The sequence below is a fragment of the Hevea brasiliensis genome, chromosome 8, assembly GCF_030052815.1.
Source record: "Hevea brasiliensis isolate MT/VB/25A 57/8 chromosome 8, ASM3005281v1, whole genome shotgun sequence".
NCBI lineage: Eukaryota > Viridiplantae > Streptophyta > Magnoliopsida > Malpighiales > Euphorbiaceae > Hevea > Hevea brasiliensis.
The window spans coordinates 5,072,698-5,093,196 of record NC_079500.1 but is presented as its reverse complement, the minus strand read 5'-3'; the positions used below and the strand labels follow the sequence as shown (position 1 = coordinate 5,093,196).

The 20,499-nt window shown below is 30.7% G+C and overlaps 1 protein-coding gene and 1 non-coding gene across 4 annotated transcripts; one reads left to right on the top strand and one right to left on the bottom strand.

The window, feature by feature from the left end:
* Positions 1–474: 474 nt before the first annotated feature.
* Positions 475–581, top strand: LOC131182744 (small nucleolar RNA R71). The gene has a single exon (XR_009151004.1). It is a non-coding gene; the product is annotated as a small nucleolar RNA R71 (small nucleolar RNA).
* Positions 582–8,172: 7,591 nt separating this feature from the next.
* LOC110649489 (protein SUPPRESSOR OF GENE SILENCING 3) lies at positions 8,173–13,135 on the bottom strand. Of its 3 annotated transcripts, none has more exons than XM_058151031.1 (6): positions 12,945–13,130; positions 10,872–11,843; positions 10,408–10,702; positions 9,854–10,098; positions 8,834–8,988; positions 8,173–8,557 (listed from the first exon to the last, which is right to left on the bottom strand). In XM_058151031.1, exons 2-6 carry the CDS (start codon positions 11,787–11,789, stop codon positions 8,332–8,334), a joined length of 1,839 nt encoding a protein of 612 aa, XP_058007014.1. In that variant the 5' UTR covers positions 11,790–11,843; positions 12,945–13,130; the 3' UTR covers positions 8,173–8,331. The 3 variants fall into 3 exon arrangements, with proteins under 3 accessions (XP_058007014.1, XP_058007015.1, XP_058007016.1); XM_058151032.1 differs by having other exon boundaries at positions 10,872–11,838; XM_058151033.1 differs by lacking the exon at positions 8,834–8,988 and having other exon boundaries at positions 8,394–8,557; positions 12,945–13,135.
* Positions 13,136–20,499: the final 7,364 nt, after the last annotated feature.

Here is a 20,499-nt window from a genome sequence, read left to right as displayed (position 1 = left end):
GAAAAGTTGGGATGATTCCTCCAATTTGGATTGTAAGTTTGAGAATAAGGATTCCCCATTTGCTTGTTTCCATAATTACCAACATATGCTGCTTGTTCTCCATAATCTACTCCACAGCTGGTTGTTTCCTCTGCATAAGCCACTTGTTGTGAACTTCCAGCTGATGATGATGAACTAACCAACATACTCAAATCTTCCATCTTCTTAGCAAGGACATTTGTAAGTGCATCAAATTTTGCATTAATCATGTTGAATGGGTCAAGATCATACATTCCAGCAGCTTGCCTCTTTTGAGTTTGAGCTGGTCCTCTTGGACTACTCCAAAGATGAGTGTTCTTTGCAATTTTCTCCAACAGCTCATAAGCTTCATCTTCATGCTTAATAATAAATTCTCCTCCTGTTTGAGCATCAATAATCCCTCTGATTGCAGGAGTGACATTTGTGTAAAAATTCTGATTTATCATCCATTTTGGAATGGCATGATGTGGGCATAATCTCTCTAATTCCTTCCATCTCATCCATGACTCATAGAGAGTTTCATCTTCTCTTGGTCCAAAGTCATCATTTGATTCCTCGGCTCTTGAGTTTTCAGTGGAAAATATTATGCAAGAAATGCATCGATGAGTTGCTCCCAATTTGTGATGGAGTTGTGAGGTAAAGAATCGAGCCAATCCAAAGGCTCTATCTTTCAAAGAGAATGGGAATAGCTTCAATCTTGCTGCATCATCGACACTCCAGGTTGTTTTTGCATGTCACAAATCATAGCAAACTTCTTCAGGTGTGTGTGTGGATTTTCAGAAGGATGTCCTCCAAATTGAGAATTTTGAATCATTTGAAGAACTCCAAAATCCATCTTGTAACTATTTGCATCAATCCTTGGTCTTGCTATGCTCTCCCTCAAGTCATCAAAATGAGGAAAAGCATGATCCATCATACTTCCCCTAGGCACGTTTGCATTAACAACTTCTTCTCCTTGGGCTTCATTTTCATTGTTTTGACCATTTCCAGCATTACCAACACCAATTCTAATTCTTTCATCAGCCATATCTGCTTCAATTTCGGTTTCTCTCAAAGCTTCCTTCCTTTTTCTGGTTTCTTTCTTGTTGGCCTTACAAAATTTCTCTATTTCAGGATTGAACAATAAGGATGTATCACTTGAGCTTCTAGCTCTTCTCATAAAAGATTAAAAGTACCTGAAAAAGAACAAACAAACACAAAAATGAAAAGATAACAAAAATAAAACTATAATCAACTAAAATAATCAAGAATTCAATCTTAAACAAACAACTCCCCGGCAACGGCGCTAAAAACTTGATGCGTCCCTACCGCAAGTGCACGGGTCGTACAAGTAGTATAGAAAAATATCGATCCCACGAGGAGTTGTGTTAATGATTGAATTTTCGATATAAAAGTTGACTAAATCGAAGTATCTATGAAATTAAAGAAGTGAATTGATGAGTAATGGAGCGTAAAATCTATATGTGCAAAATCAATATTTTATTTAACAATGTATTGCGTTAAACTAAAATTGCATCAAATTGAAATAAGCGAGTTCAAATATGGCAATATTGAAAATGGCAAGCAATTAAATTCAATTGAAAATTAACAATGGTAAAAAAGATGATTCCGGAGTTCGAGATTTCATATTCGAGCTATTTTGGGATTTTAAATTGGTTATCCAATCTTATGAAACTAATGGGTTTTAAGGAGATTAATTCTTAAATCCTTTGAATTCCCTTTCGAGTGAGACAAAGAGTGCCTTAATCAAACTAATCCTACTTTCGTGGAGTTAGAATTAATTAAGACCCATTAAGTTCTTTAATTAATATGTGAATCCTCTTAATCCTTAGCCTATTTCTAGGTCTAAGTTAATTAAGTCCAATTTCTTGATTATCTATCACAAGGCCTTCTCCTTTCGGTGCTTCAACCATGGATTAAGAACATCACTTAATGGGATCCTACACTAAGCATGTCATTAAGCATACAAGAAATGAATAAAACTCATTAAGACCACAAAATATGGATTACCCAATCAAGATCCACAAAATATCTCAAATATTACAACCCTTACTCCAGAATCAAAAGTAAACTACTCACTATCCATAATGCTTACAAGATATGATGAGTTCAAATGGAAATAAAGCTTTAATCTAAGTTAAGAAGTAAGAAATTAAACACTAGAAATGTAGAAAAATATAAGGGAAGAAAGAAATCTGCAAATCTTGGTTGAAAATGGTGTGGAAGGTGAAGGTGACTCTTCAAATTCTGCTCAGCCCCCCTCCTTTTCTTCTTTGCTCCTTGTCTCCCCTTTAAAATGGGAAAATGAGACTATTTATAGCATTTTTCTGACATGGAGCCCTAAAATGGTATGTTCTAGGAGGAATTATTTGAGGGAATCTCCTGCCAGCTCATTAATGAACTCTTCATGGGATGCATAAGTGGTGCATAAGTTATGCGGTCCCTTATGCGATTTTACTGGTTCAGGTCACTTATGCGAAGTCGCATGACTTGGTGCATAGGTAATGCACAATCCGTGAAGGTGCATAAGGAGGCGAGAATGTGCATAAGCTATGCATCTCCTTATGCACATTTAATTTGGTTCTGAACGATGATCTTTCTCCTTATGCAGATCTGCATAGCTTATGCGGCAAGTTATGCACAGTTTGGTCAATGCATATTTCAGCTTGAAAACCTGTTTTTGACATCTTTTGGCTGTAGGAGACACTCCTCAATGGCAAAATTCTCTTCAGTCCTTCAAAAACACCATTTTTCCTACAAAACAAAGTAAAAATTACAAATTAATGCAAAATTGACAACTATGAAAAACTAACTAATTTACTAATGAAATTAGCTAAAGATAACTAATAATAGAATAAAATGGCTATAAAATTAGACCTAAATGACTATGCAAAATGTATGCATCATGTATCATGTAATTAACCAAAATGATTATGGTCTTTTAATCAAATTGGTCCTCTCACTAACTTAGCGAATCCTACACTTCCAAAGTAGAAAACGGAAATCCTAGTTGGATGGATTTCTAGTGGGTGATTGAATTCTTATAATTCTATTGATCATCCTTAGGTACATCCGTTATTGGAATTACAATAAACTATAAGTGAGCAACTCCTTGCCCATCACATCTCATGTGAGGTTCAATCCTTTACCTAGCCCCTAATGCTCAAAATCTCAGGTACATCCAATATTGGCCACCAAACCATTTACATATTTACAACATCTCATGCTTAACAATTGTTCTTAAGAAAATCTCTTATATTAATTGCATCTTATGCAACTATTTAAAATTTCTTAAAATAATTGCCCCAATGGAGGGCCCATGTTATAATTACTTTAATTATAGCATTTCCAACTTAATCATTTGTTTGGAAGATTTTATGGTCATTCTAATTACTATTAAGGTCTCACTTTGCACATTATCCATTTAGCATGCATATATCATATAATTGCATACATTCCCATACATCTCATACATTCATAGATAAGCAGTAAATATGGTATGATCATGGACTTTCTAAGGGATTCAATTCTGAGCTACCAAGAATTGAATCAGGACATTCCTAGGTGAATTTCATTCATTCATTTTACAAGAGTTGCTGAAGGAGTACATAATCAACACTTGATCTTAAATTCCTCCCACTGGTCCCACCAATACTCTTGACCTCCTTGAACTTCTTGCAATCCAATATTACATAGTAATTCTTGGCATACCAAGGTGAATTTACAAGAACATAAATAAATGAAATTACAACCCAAAAATTATTACAAACTTAATAATACATGCCCAAAATAAATTAAAATAAATTAATTAATTTACAATCCCAAAGAAACATAAAAGAAATAAATCCAATCACATTGGTCTTTTATAGTCCATGATCATCCATCATGCATATCACTATTTAACAATTAAATAAAACATACATACTTAAATTAAATTGAATATCTCATATTTAACTTAAAAATCCAGATTTGAATATGATTCAAATAAATTTAAAAATTCAAATTTGAATCTCATTCAAACAAATTTAAAAATTCAAATTTGAATCACATTCAAACAATTTTAAAAATTTAGATTTGAATCACATTCAAACATTTTTTAAAAAATCAGATTTGAATCACATTCAAACATTTTTTAAAAAAATTAGATTTGAATTTTATTCAATCAATTTTAAAAAATCAGATTTAAATATGATTCAAACAACTTTAAAAATTCAGATTTGAATCACATTCAAATAACTTTTAAAATTCAGATTTGAATCACATTCAAACAATTTTTAAAATTCTGATTTGAATCATAATTTAATTGTGTGATAAAAATTCTAATTAAACAATTTAATTAGACATAAAATGGATCTTAGATCATACAACAATTGCACATTCACCATCCATTTACCTTTGCACACCATTGTGGTGCATCAACCATGCGCACCATGGTGTTCATCATTTGTGCCTCTTCCTTGGCTTTGCAACCAGCAATGAACTTTTGATCTCATGATCAAACACACAATTAAATCATATAAACATCAATTTAAATGGCAAATATAGTGGCTCTGATACCAATTGAAGGAACGGAAGCGTGAAAAACACAAGTTTATACCATTGATTCAAAAATTTTCACCTAGGGTCACATGCATCATGCAAGATTTATTTTTATCTAATTGATTTCAATGATAAACAATATATTAAAACTCTTTTAATATCGTTTTGGATCTGTATTTGCCATTTAAGATTTTAAAATTAATCAGATTAATTTTAGAACCATAGATTAAATAAAAAACGATTACACTAACCTCTTGATGCACTGCAGCGTGTCTGTGCCTTTGAGATTTGTCTTCAGGACACTAGATGTTGTCCCTCTAGTTTGTCCACACCAAGAACACCTATGGCAGCCCTTGAATAGCTTCTAAAGCTTTTTCTATTAATTAGAAATTCAAGCTCTGCCTTTTAAGAGATTAAAGATGTAAACAGGACACTAGAAACAATTTCTAGTGTTCTTAATTCAAGAGATTGATGGCTAATCTCTTTGAATTGATGAGAGATGAAGAAGAATAGATGGAGAGCCTCAAAATGGCGTGACAAAGGAGAGGAGTGGCTGCTGGTTGTTTTTCTTTTTCATAACAACACTTATATAGCTAGGTTAACACATTAAACCCTTGCCACATGTCACCCTTTGATTAGCTCTAGGTTTAAGTGACCCAATCACATTGTGCCAAGTGTCAAACCTATATTTAATCTTAATTTTAATCATCTTACATGATTAAAAACATTTGGCAAGCTTATGTGTAATCCCATGTGTCACCATCTCATGGTGCCACGTGTCACACTGTGAAATGACCAAAATGCCCTTGTGTCTTAATTTTGAGTTCTTAACCCAAAATAATTAATTTTTTTTCTTCCTTCTTCTAATTTATATCAAATATAAATTAATTAATTAATCTCTATTAATTAATTTCTCATTAATTAAATTCATATTTAAACACTTTACATATAAATTTAACTTATACTATACATCCAATAATCTAGATTTGGTTTCAAGTCATGCTAGGGACTTTGCAATTTAATTGTAAACCAAACCTATTTAATTAATCAATTAAACTCTTTAATTAATTAATTAATTAAATCATATTTAATTAGGTGATAACTTGTGTATGTGTGTGACTTACTAGGCTTATCACTAATTGGCAATGAGACATGATATCAACTCTTAATATCATCAGAACTATTTCTTACCATAAATGATTTCTCTAAATCATTTTATGAACCTTATAGACCATGGTTAACACCTAGCATAGCATGCCATGGCCACCCAATTAGTAATAAGGTTTACCTTAAATGAACCTATAATCATATGTTACCATGCACTAGAATCTCTTTGTTACAAAATCCCAACTCAAGCTGGAGTCATGGTTTATGTCAAACTCCATTTGCTATGAATATTTTGTTATCTTTTAATTCTAGTTCTTGATTAAAAAGATTTTCTCATCAGAAACTCTTTTCTGAATAAATCTATCTGTCCTGGCCAGGAACTTGAAACATCAAGAACAATTAAATGAACATAGGATTTTATCTCTATTTACTTAGAGGAACAGATTCCATCTTGATCAACACCTACCTCCATATATAACTAGTAGGAGCCAACAGATGCCCATATACCCATACACAGTACAAGTATGAAAGCAGTATCAAACTCAAACTACCTATATACAAGATAACTGTGCTATCTCAGGTCTAAAGATTATATGCACTGGTTCGGCCTACTTATCATTTATAAGTGCCTATCATGTTTGTTATATGGCATGAGACTCACTATTCTATCTTATTTATATCTCATATAAATAACTTGGGAACAAACATGAATACAATCTTTCTGGATAAGTCATGTCCTTATTATGAAGTATCCTCGATTGTGAACCTATTTATAATACTTTGTGCTAGAAATATTGTCACTCATATTCTTAACAACTTAAGAATAATATTTCTAACAAAATATCAATGGACCTTTTCTATTACACATAAATATATTATGTAAACGAAAAAGTAAAAATGCCTTTTATTAATAAAAATATGTATAAGATACATACTAAATAATATACTCTAGGACATACTACTAACACTTCACACAATCGGTGGCAAGAACCAAGGGACTTGACATTGACCTTGACGAACACTACTACTCCGTTTGAGAAGATGCCTCTGTGGTTGTTGAGTTTTGAGCGAGAAGAGTGAAACCCAGTTAATAAAACTTAGGATGCATCCTAGAAAACGGGGGGGAAAAATCCTTCTTGAAGATTTTGCAGGATGCAAGGGTTTGGTAAGAAACATATGAGAGCAACTGCCAGTATCTTTGAATTCTTGTTATATTAATCGATGCTGACATTCTAGAGAACTCAGCTGTGCTCTGATTTCAATATCATAACATATTATGCACATATCTCTTCTCGAAAAACAAAATTTTTGTGAGATTATAGAGTTATCCTCCAAAGTCCAAAGAGTTTCTAATTTCATTTATTGCATAAGCTATGGCTCCTGATAGCACATTAGCAGATAAAGCATAAGTTAAAGCTATGGCTATTGATAGCACTTTTACTGCATTTATGCTGATTCTGAAGTCATCTTTTTTATCTGGAACCAAACCAAATGGTCTCTTTTCAATAGTTCTGGAGCAACTCCAAGCTAGTAAAACTGATCCACAATAAATGGAGATAATGCCTGCCATCGACGCATCCAGATTCTCATACAGTGTGAAATTACTTGATGTTAAGCACTTACAGCAACTGGGTAAAAATAGCCTTTTTTTTACCAAAAGCCATGAAAAGAGCCACTGGTTTCCTCTTCTCCATCTCGGTTTCCATTTTCAGCACCGCGGACTGTCGGAGGACTTGCAGAAACCTTGCTGCCTTCGAAGCAGGGGTGGACTTGGATGGGCCCAAATTGATGTGGGCTTGGGATATTTTGTCCAAAAAGTTTTATTTTATTAAAATACAAATAAAATTTAGAAAAAGGTATATTTTGTAAAAATAAATGTACTTATTTCTTATCCTCGGTTTTGATTTATTAAGAAAATCAGGTTCAAACCTTCGATTATAGTTTCATATTCCATTCAATTCAGTCTTATCAAATTTAATTATATTTTTTAAAATGAATTGGATTGAACCAATCAATCTTGATCCATTTTAAAAACTAAAATCTGACCTTGTTTAACACTGCCATTGAAATTGCTATCAAGAAAAAAAAAATTATATATATATATATATATTTTAAATATGTTAATTAAAAAGTATTAAAAATTAATTTAAAATTAAAAACTTAATATGTTCTAATCATAACTCCAAAATAGTAAAATAACTTTTAATAGCATGTAAAATAATATTTTTTCTAAAAGTTGCTTTTAGAAACTTAATGCCAAATAGGCCTCCATCAAGTTAATTTAGATCAATTTTTTCAATCTGGTTTCAGTTCCTGATTAGATCACCCAGTTCCAGGCGAAAAAATCACAAGATTTCATTACATGGCAATTCCAGAATTGGATCACATAAATACAGTAGAGAAGTTGAAACTTTTGCAATACCATTACAGGCAAAACAGAAACAAAACAGGAATACTGATCAAGAATTTATACTAAAATTATCAATAATTTATACTAAAATTAACAAGTAAAAATTAAATCCAAACCCTTTATTTCAAATTTTAATATCCAAACATAACATAAAAGAAAAATGAATTCTCTCCTTTTTGATGATGTTTACCAATGTATGCATGTGTAGATTCCGTATTCAGCTATCTTCTCCACTCTGCTCAGCTTAAAATTTATGGCTAGTTGTTGCTGGTTTTCATCCCTGGATGATCTTTGTTGTACTTTTCCATAAGTTGTTTTAGCTCATTTTCCAACTCTTTTTCCAACTCAAGCAGCTCTTCCCAATATCTCTTCATAATTGAACTCTTTTTGTCTTCATGAGTCTCTATCAGCTTCTTCCTCTCTGCTTCAAATTCTTCTCTCTCTTTATCCTGGGATTTTATGAAACTAACCATATCCTCCATCCTATTTGCACACAGATTTCGAAAACATTGCAAGTCATATAAGCATAGAATTGTATGGATTTTCTGATTAATTAATATAATAATAGGGTATCAATTTCTTAACAAACTGAAAGGAACTGCAATTATTCTGATTGAATGCTTTGTAGCCTAGATTGTTTTTGTTCGTGTAACTGGTTTCATCTGTATCCCAACACCTCCATAATAGAACAAAGCAGCTACTTTTTTTCAAAGGACAATGTTAGCTTAGCATCATAGCTTGATATGGTATGCACTTTACCTATTTGTATCATTTATAGTCGAGAGATTTGCATTTGACTGCTCAAATTTCTCCCACTTTTCCTGCTGCAACTTCTCAAAATTATCTTCTTTTGCATCTATAGCTTGATGGATAATTTTGATTTGATCATTGAAAAATTGTTCTTGGAAATTCGTCTGAAAAAGAATGCATTATCACAGAAATACAACAGTAAGAAATTGAAACTGATGCAGAAGTACAAAACAGGAGGATAAGAAAAGAGAGGAAAACCTGGCTTGTTCTTCCTACTGAATTGGTGAAAATTAATTAAACTTTATGAGTTCCTGATTCTGATTAATTTCTAATCTGAAGGATTTTCAGTGTAAAACATGGCTTATACTAACTCTAATGGCAATAATTTCCTTCAAACTAGGCAAGGACTAGGCCTAACTTTTACATTATACCAAGCAGACCTAGGAATGACTATTTTTGATGAAACTAAGATTTTGTGATAATGTGAAATTTTACAAGACTTCAAATTCAACCACCTCTTAGAGGATAACCCGGCAATGGCCCAAGTATATGTAAAAGTTAAGGGGGCAGTGCTTTAATCATCAAAGTTTATCATGGGTAATACTGCATTGCATGAGAGTTCACTAAGATATATGCAAATATTAAAGCAAATAATAATTTAATATAATGTAGCTCCTGAGTGTGGAAAATACTCATAAATCCACTGCTAATGCCAGTATGTAAGACTATGTCTGCATAAATCATTTGTAAAGTATATACACACAGTTCCTTGAAATACATTTAATATAAAGAAACCATGATAACTAACAGTCTCATAGGTTTCTTGCGTCTAACAAATCTATTGATTAAGCAAAATACCAGCATCTAATGCTGCCTAACATGTTCTATGAACCAGAGCATATGGTACTAGCGCCTCAATAGAAGTCACAATTAGATCACAACCTCCATGAACTTCATTTTGACCTAAAATGCTGGGTTTTATAAAGGACAAGGTAATAACAACAGCAACATGTAATTCAGAAAAATCACCTGTCCTTTGTTTTCTTCAAGCAGCAATTTAGTTCGCCGTCTCATGCTGTGATTCTTTTCTATAGTCTTACAGAGCTCCTCACTCAATCTGCTTACAGACTCAGCAAGAACTTTCGAATGCTTTTGTTCTTGAGTAATCTTGTCCTTAAACCTGACAAGCTGTTGGCTATCCTCATTTATTTGCTTTATTCGTTTCTCAACCATCTCCTGGTATGACCTCATCTCATATTTCAGCTTGGACCTCCCTAATCAATTATACGTATAGTTAAATAGGACAAAAACGTTATTGCCAGAATTCAAATGTCAGTATGGGATCAGAAAGCAGAGAAGTGAACGAAACTGAAATATATTGCACTATCAGTTTTATCATGAAGCAACATGGTTCCCAAGTCACATTTAAATTCTAGATACCTGAAATCATCAATCATAATAAGCATGGAATATTTGACAGATTTGGAGGGTGCATTCCAACTGTTAGTCTTAAAAATTGACTAGCCGGCATATTCACACACGCACATGCAGAGTTATGGGGTGGGCAGAGAGAGAGAGAGGACCTTGGGAATGCAGGTTGAAAATATGCAAATCTTCTTTCAAAGCCATGTATCCATAGAGTTGGCGCTTTCCCCCTGAACAGAATGGAAATCGATTGCTATCCCAGGCATCCCTGTCTCTTCCTTGCTCTTTGAAGTGCTTATGCAGCCGAACAGCCTCTAAATAACCTGCTGCTGTGTCATCAAAAATCAACACGCTTATCCCTCTATGCCCTTGCGGACCATATGAATGTCGAGCCTTCAATGCAGCATATGTTTTGAAATGATCCAGAAGCTCTCGGTTTCCCATGCCAATATACTGCTAGAATCCAGTTTAGAAGAAAACAATTAACTATTAACAAATTCAAGAAATCTTGCTCAACTATACAAATTCATTATTCATCGTACTTACATTTTCGTTAAATGAAAGTTTAGCATAATAAATAGACTCAATCATTCAGCTATCAAAGCAGAAGACATGGCATTACCTTGCCATTTTCCTCCTGCTCATATCTTGTGTTCATGATGACAACCATTGGAGGCCAAACAATTTCATAATCTTTGACTCTCTCATTTAGACCTTGCCACCTGCCAAAGGCTACACCAAGTGGAGAGAGTGAAAGTCCCTTCTTCCGTGTCTCTTCATCCAAAAGTTCAGCAAATACGCGATGGAGCTTTGCCCTTCTTGTCTTTCTCATCATAGCATGATACATTAAGGGCTCCAGACCTCGATACCAGTCAATGGCACCAGGACCCCCTATGCAAGCAGGGCAATGCCACTTTCTTCCCGGTGAATTCAGCTCCTCAACGGTCAATTTTTCCAAGTCATCAAAGAATGCATTGCACCACTTGCTCTTCTTACGCATCTCAGTGCTCTTTTCACTTGTATATAAATCAAAATCATCATCAAAGAGTTCATCATCATCACTACTGCCAAATATCTCTTCATCATCTCTGTTATCAACAATCCTATTCTTGTCATCACTAACACCACCAACTTGGTAGTTGGATATCTCATCTTTGATCTTCCTCTCTTCCCCACCATTCAACTTACGGGAACCAACTTGAGGAGCACTCCCAATCTGACCCTGCTCAAAGTAGCTGCTCTGTTGAGAAGAAAATTCATTTCCACAGCTAGAGTAATTCTTAGAATCAGCATTTTGATTTGTCTTGGCATTGCTATTTATTTGCATCCCAAGCTTATACATCAATTTTGGACGTTCCCATGCACTAGGAGTAGAGATCTGAGGACCACGGCCTTCTGCAGCAATCTTTCCACTGTATCTGTGTGCAGATTCTATAATGACATTTGCCACATTTTTACTCGATCGTTTAACATGGCTACCACCAGAACCTTTTCTATACACACTCCCCAGCTGGGGAAATGGATCACTGTTATCATCCATGATGTGGGTCGTTAAGTGCCTTACCTAGAAGCTTTCTTTATATCAGACACTGTCCTGGTTTACATGGTTTTTCAGCAAAATGGATCAGTTCAATAATCTTTTTTGTTTCTCAAACAAGCAGCTATGGACAAATTTGGAGCCAACCAAGTGGATCCCATCTTTTCAGTAACCAAATCTTATAATTTAATTTGAAGGTCCATCCAGAATGAATTGATTAATAACCAAAATTGCATGTAATAAACAAAATCTAAAAATGGTACGCAATTATATGCATTGTAAATTTTACAAAAGTAAATTAAATAAATAGTGAAAATATAAAAGTGATATGACCGGCCACCAAAACACGAACCGGGCGAATCGGTTCTCAGGATACCGACCAATAAACTACTGATTAACCGATCCGAATCAAATCTACCTCGGCAAGCCAACAGACAGATAGCACAAGTATCATCCAGCACATTTAAGGATGCGTGTAGGTAACAAGGCTTTTTCATACTCATTTATTGATTTAACTAGCCGAGTGACTGCCATTAATCCGCTGACCCCACATCTTCTTCTCGCGGGTACTAGCAGCACATCAAGCCTCTATTTCAGGATGCGTGGCAGTAAGAAAAAGTAAATTAAATATTTAAAATTTTTAAAATTCAATCGACACTGTTCATCGTTGTATTGTAGCTACGAGTCTCTCCACACCTCCACTAGCAAAATTCATTTTTTTTTTATATTCAAAATCAGAAGATAATAAAAGAAGGCACAGAATTCAAGAAAGAAAAATGGCGCTGTTGCAACTCCTATTTTATTGATGGGTATCTCTAAAATCATTCCAATAAACCTTTCCTGAGCTAATCCAACCAGAAGCGTTTGAAAGAGACATTTAGTCCTGCAACTTACTAACAAAAGAACAAGGAGAATTGAAGCTAACTATTCCATTACATTACCTCATAAATTACAACCCTTTTCCCATTGAAGATAAGACATTACAAGCAAGAATGTGCCTTGACAAATCAGGCAATAGCCATAAATATTCATCCTAACAAGCAGAAAGAATCGGAAAAGCGCGCGCACACACACACAGAGAGAGAGAGAGAGAGATGGGTAAATAAAAAAAGAAAAAATCTTAAAAAAGAAGGATTATAGAAAATGAAGAGACTGTACCTGCTGTCTGCCGATATCATGAAATCAGACGAAAATCAGCTTCGCCGCAGTACAGACAGTGTTTCGTCATATAATGGCTTACCACTAGCATTATATATAGGATAAGGAGAGGAGCTAAAAGAAAAAAGCTGCTCAATTTTCATAACTGCTTTTTTTTTTTCTTTTAATTATTCGATTTCCATAGCTGCCTTTTTTTTTCCTTTAATGTTCAGTGTTTTAAATTTAGTAAAAAAAACTTTTATTTATATTATTTAGTGAAGTTATATTTGTAAAAATTTAATTCACAATAGTTTAGAGTGAATAAAAAAAATTTATATATTTAATTTTAAATTTTAAAAATAAAAATTTAATTAAATTAAATATTATTTAATAAAATAATATTTATATTAATATTTATTTTTTATTAATAATTTTTTATTTAACAACTAATATAACTACTATTTTCACTAAACATATCAACTTTATACTATATAAATAATTAATTATTAATAGGTAATATCTAACGATAGCCAACTACTAAAATATGTAATACCTGATAAAATAATTAATAATTATTAAAATAATTAATATTACCAAATAAAACCTTTAAAGTCATTTTTATTTATTTTATTGTATTTTCACTAAATTCAGAAAATATATATATTTTTTAATTTATGTGTTGATATTAATATTGATAATTATTTTTTTTATTAATCATCATCATATAATACCATCAATGAGAATAATGTCAATCCTAATTCACATCCATGATCAAAATCTTAACATTATAAAAAGAGCATATTATAGATTTATTTAGTATGAAAAAAATATTATTTTTAAATATATTATTAAATTTAATATATTTTAATTATAAAATTTTGAAATAGTTATATAATATATTTAAATTATTGTTAATAATATTTAAAATGAATTTTTTTTTCAATGCTAAATACGTTGTGTTTGATTGCCTAATTTTGTTAATAATGACAATCATTAATTATTTTATCATTCAGCTCTCTTAGACACTAAATTTATATAAATATCTAACTCCGCTTATGTGACCTTAGCAAATATAGTTAGATAAAGGATTGCGATAAGCTGATAGCGATTTATGTATGAAATTTTATGATAGTGATTAATGCAAATAAATAAAATTTAAAATTATTTGATATTTTAATAAATTAAAAATAAATTTTGTATTTTAAAAGTTAAATTTATTATTAATAATAATAAAAAATACGATTAATAAAGTAAAGATGTTATTTTTAATCAATAAATTTTAACTCACTGCAATTAAAATGCTAAAATTTAAATAAAGAACAAAAACATGTGGTAGATAGAAGAAAACAACAAGAAGTGTAATGCGTGGGACTCGTGATGAGCCACACGATTATGAAAGTTTCCATCTTTTTCAGGCTGAGGTTCAACTCGCTAAAGATGGACCCTTTGTTGAATATGTTCACACCAGGTTAGAAATTTAAAATTTTACGAGAATTTAAATTTTTTTTAATCAATTTTTATATTTAATTATATTCTTTTCAATGTTTCTGCTTACTTAAATCAACCGTAAGTCAGCAATTCCTTGTAAATGATGCTTAAAATGTTGTACAAAAAGAGGCATTTTTCCAGGTAAAATAATCCAAGAATTTCAATTTTCTGTCTAGTCTTCTTAGCAGGTGAAATGACTAAAAATGGGGTTGAAAAAGATGGGTGTATTCTTGGAGTTTTCTAATTTATGAAAAATATTTTCTTGAAAAAATATTTTAAAAAATAAGTTAATAGAAAATATTTTGTTAATTAAAGAGAAAATTATGTTATTTTTAAGTCTTAATAATCTTATTAAAATGTGAAAACACTTATATATGCATTATATAAATACATACCATTAGTTTAATATTACGACCAAAATAATGAAAAATACTTTTATGAAAATTATTTTTTTAGAATACATTTTTCATATGTAGATAAGTTATTTTCGTGAAACAAATGGAGCCTAAGACTATATTAAAGAAAATTAAATTAATTTTTAGTACGGAAATGAACCAATTGATTTCGATATGATTTTAATTCAAAATCAAACCAACTAGTTTAGATTGAGGTCGATGCCAATTTTAATTAATTTTAATTCAATTTTGATTCTAAATTACACTGATTCAATTTTATTCCGATTCTAAATCAAATTATGGTTAGATCTACTAAGGTGATTTCCAGATTACATGTCAAATGTCTAATGTTTATGTTGTGGTGTGTGGATCATTCAATGAAGTATGTCTAGATATATAGAGAAATCAAACCCTCAAAATTCAAATACCTTAATGGTGATGGATGGAGGAAGGAGTGGACTAAACACAATAATTATTTCTATAATTTTTTAAAACTTATCTTATTACCTCCCTTTTTCTCTTAATTAGTTGAGATTACTCAAATTAAAAAGTATTTTATTATAATTTAAGTGATTTAATTGATTTATTGATCACCATATGAAAACCTTAAACGATGGATAAAAGTGTATAATTATTGTAAATTAGATTATACTTTAGTCTTGAAATTTTGAAATTTAACTACTCTTTAGTCTTTAACTTTTTTCTTTAAAAAACATTTTAATCCATTAAAAATTTATAGTTCTTCATATTAATAAAATTATAAATAATTACTATTTAAGTTTAAAATAAAAAAATATCAAGTCAATCACTTCAAGAAATTAAAAAAATAGCGGCAAAAATTACCGACCAAATTTACTTCTATTTCGTAGGTAATTAAGATTACCAACGAATTACTGACGAAATTTTTTTCGTCCATAAATTTATGCATAGGTGATTTTTATTGACGAAATAAAATTCGTAGGTAATTTTACCGACGACAAAGCGTTTGTAGGTAATTATGCCAACAAAAATTTTGTAGCGAAATTGAGATTTTTTCGTAGGTAATTTCGTGAGGGTTGTAGGCTAAAAATGAATTACCGACTATTTACCAACAAAAATTTTTGTCCCCAATTACCGACAAAAGAAATATGGTAGGTAAAATAAATTTAGAAATCTAAGAATTATCAACAAATTTTTTGGCCAGTAATAATTTTTAAAAAATTTCACCTACCATTTTATTTCATAGGTAAATTTTTTAATATTTTTTAAAAATATTTACCTACTACTTTATTTCGTTGGTAAGTTTTTAATATTTTTTAAAAAATATTTGCCTACCAAATAGTTTTCGTAGGTAATTTTTTTTAATAATTTTTACCTACCATATTGTTTCATCGATGAATTTTTTTTAAAATAATTTTATGCATTAAATTTTAATTATTAATGGCTTAAAAATAAATAATGCATAACAAATGCAAATAATAATAATAATAAAATCCAATAATATTATTAATAATAATACTCCATACATGTTATAAAATAAATATAAACTAAACAATAATATAAAAATATTAAAGTTTAATAAGTTAAGTTAAGATAAATAACCATCAATCCTGATCTGGCAGAGGTGGAGGCGAAGTTGGAGGTAGAGGTATTGGTAAGCCTCTGACTAATCTCATCATCTCCTCTAACATTGATTGTCTCATGTCTTCCAAACGTGTCTCAAATTGCTCCATGATAGCTTGCTTCTCTACTTGTCTTTGTTGCCTCTCTTCTTCAAGTTGCTCAATAATAACTTGTTTCTCTGCTTGCCTCTATTGCCTCTCTTCTTCAAGTTGCTTCTTCAAATGTTCTACTTCTTGTTGTAAAACAGCAGATTGAGGATCATGTGATGAGGACCCCTTAGAAGAAGATGCTCGATGTGAATGGTAAATGACAGATGATTGTGATCCAAGCCCATACACCATCCGTCTCTTCTGGCCAGCCTCAACAACATCCAAATAAATTTGATTCTCATCGATGGTGTCAGATGTAGTTTGTTGGAGCTCTTCCCTTCTAGCCACTATCACTTATGGAAGAGAGGCTAACTTTAACAGATTATAACTCTCATGGAAGTCAAGAAGTTTGTTGTTATAATACCAATGTAGATTTCGCGGTTCTTGTTGTTATGTATGCATTGTGGATTAACTCACTTCCAGGAAAATAACAGTAGTTTAACATCTCTTTGTAGAAATGCATTATTAATTTCATCTCTCTGTAGTTTAACATCCCAATGGCCACAAGGTTTACATGACAAATTGCAATTTTTGTTTTTCTGTTTTTTATTTTATAAAAACAAGAAACTATTTTTTATTTTCAGTTTTAAAATTTTGAAAATCATTTTTTAATCATTGTTTATTATCTTTTAAATTCACTGTTTATTAGCAAAAAATTAATATTAGTATTCATTATATTATAGAAAAAAAAAACTCTCATAAAAAAGGCAAAGAGGAAGATTTCATCAAATCCTTACCGACAACAGCATAAAACTCTCATAAAAAGAAACTCTCAGGCAAGACAATTTAAATGACAGCAGCATACATCCCAACACTTGAATTGCATCATCACTAGACATCTATACTGGAAATACATTGTTGAAGTTCTACTAATTTAGAAGTTGAACGGATTAATAGGATGCAAATGCTGAAATATCAACCTTGACGAGCACCAAGGGGTAATCCATACCGAATGCACCCTAAGCGTCGTAGAAGCTGATTTCAGAAATTTCAAAAATGCACACAAATGCCCACAAGATTCTTTGCATATCACTCATGGCAGGCCTCTTTCTTACTATCGCTACTCATGACTCGCAATGTCAAACAAAAGCTTAGCCTGAATCGATGAGAATTGATGACACTGTAGCCTCAAATTTGAACTATTCAACATCCATATTCTTTTGGCTTCAATCGCTTAGTCCCGTATTTTTTTTTTCTAATTCTTTATCAGAAATGAAAATTTTTTAACCTCAATAACTCACATTCCATCGGCAATTATTCAACCCCAGTAATGTGCAAAATGCATAGTAAACGAAAAAAATAAGTCGCCCAGTAATGTGCAAAATGCATAGTAAACGAAAAAAATAAGTCTGCAGCAAGATAAACTCACCTTAGTTTGCAGAAAATAAGTCTACAGCGAATGAGCTGCTAGAGAACGAGTTGAATCTGTCGAGAACGGTTCTGCTGAGAACGATTTTGCCAAATCTGCTAAGAATGAGTTAGATCTACTGACAATGATTCTGTGTTGAGATTAATGAAACCAAAGAAGAAGCAATTGAAGAAATGCCAAATAGGAATGAGGTGAAGTTCACATCTGAAGAGAAATGGCCGAAGAGAAGCGGTCGAAGAGTTGAAGAGAGGACTGTCGACTGGGTAGGTGGCTAGGGCTAACAAATGAAAGTTGGTTATGTTCTAAGACTTCAAAACTACGTAGTTTTGTAATCACAATTTAACTTTTATTTAATTAATTATAATTAGAATTTATTATATTTTTATCAATTTTAATTGAAAATATATAATAATTTCCTATTATTAGTAAATATATATATATATAATTAATTAATTTATATATAAATATGTTAAAAATTTGTTATCACATCGATACATGCTTATCCAATCCAATCACATTATACAATAAAATGTTATTTGTCAATCTCTATAATTAAATTAAAACTACGTAATTTTTTCATAATATGGATTTTATTTAATTAAAAATAATTATAATTATAATTATAATTATAATTATAATTATAATTATAATTATTATTATTATTATTATTATTTTATTTTGATCAATTCTATCCAAATTAAATATGTAATCACTTTTATATTATTTATTAGTTTGCATCGAATGAGTAGTTGGAGAATAAGTCGAATCTATTGATTTGGAATAAGCCAGATGAAACCAAAGAAGAAGCGCTGAAAATGAGTATGTGTTGAGACTGATGAAATCAAAGACGGTGTTGATACTGATGGAATCGAAAAAGAAATGCTTACCTTGTCTAAATAGAATAGCCGACGAGAAAAGAAATCAAAACAGCAAGTTGACGGAACCGAATCAAGGAGAGAAGGGAAGAGAAATATAGAATGTAACTAGGACTATAGGCAATTGAAAGAGTGAAAGTTAAGAACTATATAAAAGAGAACGAGGGGGTTGATTGTGTTACAATTTTAGTCTTTTTTAAATTTCTATGCATAACTACGTAGTTTCAAATAAAACTATGTAGTTTTATATTTATTATTAATTTTTTTTAATCACAATTGAAATTTATAAAATTATAAAACTAAACTAAACTAAATAAAAATATTACTAAAAATATATTAAAATAACTATTTATAAGGACAAATGTATGCAAAATATGTTCTAAAACCCTATAAAATACGAATGCATTACAAGGTTTAATGGTTTATAAAAGAGAGATTTTTTTTAGCATGTTAATTTTTTTTTTATTTTCTTTTTAAATCTAGCTACGAAATTAATCTTCGTAAGTAATTACTAACTACTCGTTTTGGTAGATAATTATTTTGCCATGTTAAAATTTTATTTTTTTTTGTTTTCTTTTTAAATTTACCTACGAAATCTCTTTTAGTCGGTAATTACCAACGACTTATGCTTTGTAGGTAATTTTTTTTATTTAAAAATTTTATTTTTTTTTTCTTTTTAAATTTAGCTACGAAATAAATTTTAGTCGGTAATTACTAACTACTCGTTTTGGTAGGTAATTTTTTTGCCACGTTAAAAATTTATTTTTTTTTGTTTCCTCTTTAAATTTACTTACGAAATCCTTTTTCGTCGGTAATTACCAACGACTCATGCTTTGTAGGTAATTTTTTTTTATTTTAAAATTTTAATTTTTTATTTCCTTTTGTAGCTTTAGCTACGAAAGTAGTTTTAGTCGATAATTACCAACTACTCATTTTAGTAGATAATTTTTTTGCCATGTTAAAAATTTATTTTTCTTGTTTCCTCTTTAAATTTACCTACGAAATCCCTTTTAGTCGGTAATTACCAACAGCTCATACTTTGTAGGTAATTTTTTTATTTTAAAATTTTATTTTTTTATTTCCTTTTTTAAATTTAGCTACGAAATAGTAATAGTTGATAATTACCAATTACTTGTTTTGGTAGGTAATTTTTTTGCCATATTAAAATTTTATTTTTTTATTTTCTCTTTAAATTTACCTACGAAATCCTATTTAGTCGGTAACTACTAACGACTCATGGTTTGTAGGTAATTTTTTTTATTTTAAAATTTTATTTTTTTATTTCTTTTTTAAATTTAGCTACGAAATAGGTTATAGTCTGTAATTATCAACTACTCAATTTAGTAGGTAATTGTTTTGCCATGTTTTTTTTTTTTTTTTTTTTGTTTCTTCTTTAAATTTACCTATGAAATATTTTTTAGTTGGTAATTACCAATAACTAATACTTTGTAGGTAATTTTTTTTATTTTAAAATTTTATTTTTTTATTTCCTTATTTAAATTTAGTTACGAAATATGGTAAAGTCGGTAATTACCAACTACTCATTTTGGTAGGTAAGTTTTTGGCCATATTAAAATTTTATTTTATTTTTGTTTCCTCTTTAAAGTTAGCTACGAAATATCTTTTAGTCCGTAATCACCAACGAATTTTGTCGTCGGTATATTTATTTTTGGTCGCTAATTTTGCTGCAATAATTTA

Excerpts from the sequence above, each read along its gene's own strand:
- LOC110649489 (XM_058151031.1), bottom strand. The coding sequence starts at position 11,789 with ATGGATGATAACAGTGATCCATTTCCCCAGCTGGGGAGTGTGTATAGA. Across the intron at positions 10,099-10,407 it reads TTTCAACCTGCATTCCCAAG|GGAGGTCCAAGCTGAAATAT; the intron begins GTCCTCTCTCTC and ends ATAATTGATTAG. Across the intron at positions 8,558-8,833 it reads ACTATAAATGATACAAATAG|GATGGAGGATATGGTTAGTT; the intron begins GTAAAGTGCATA and ends GTGTGCAAATAG.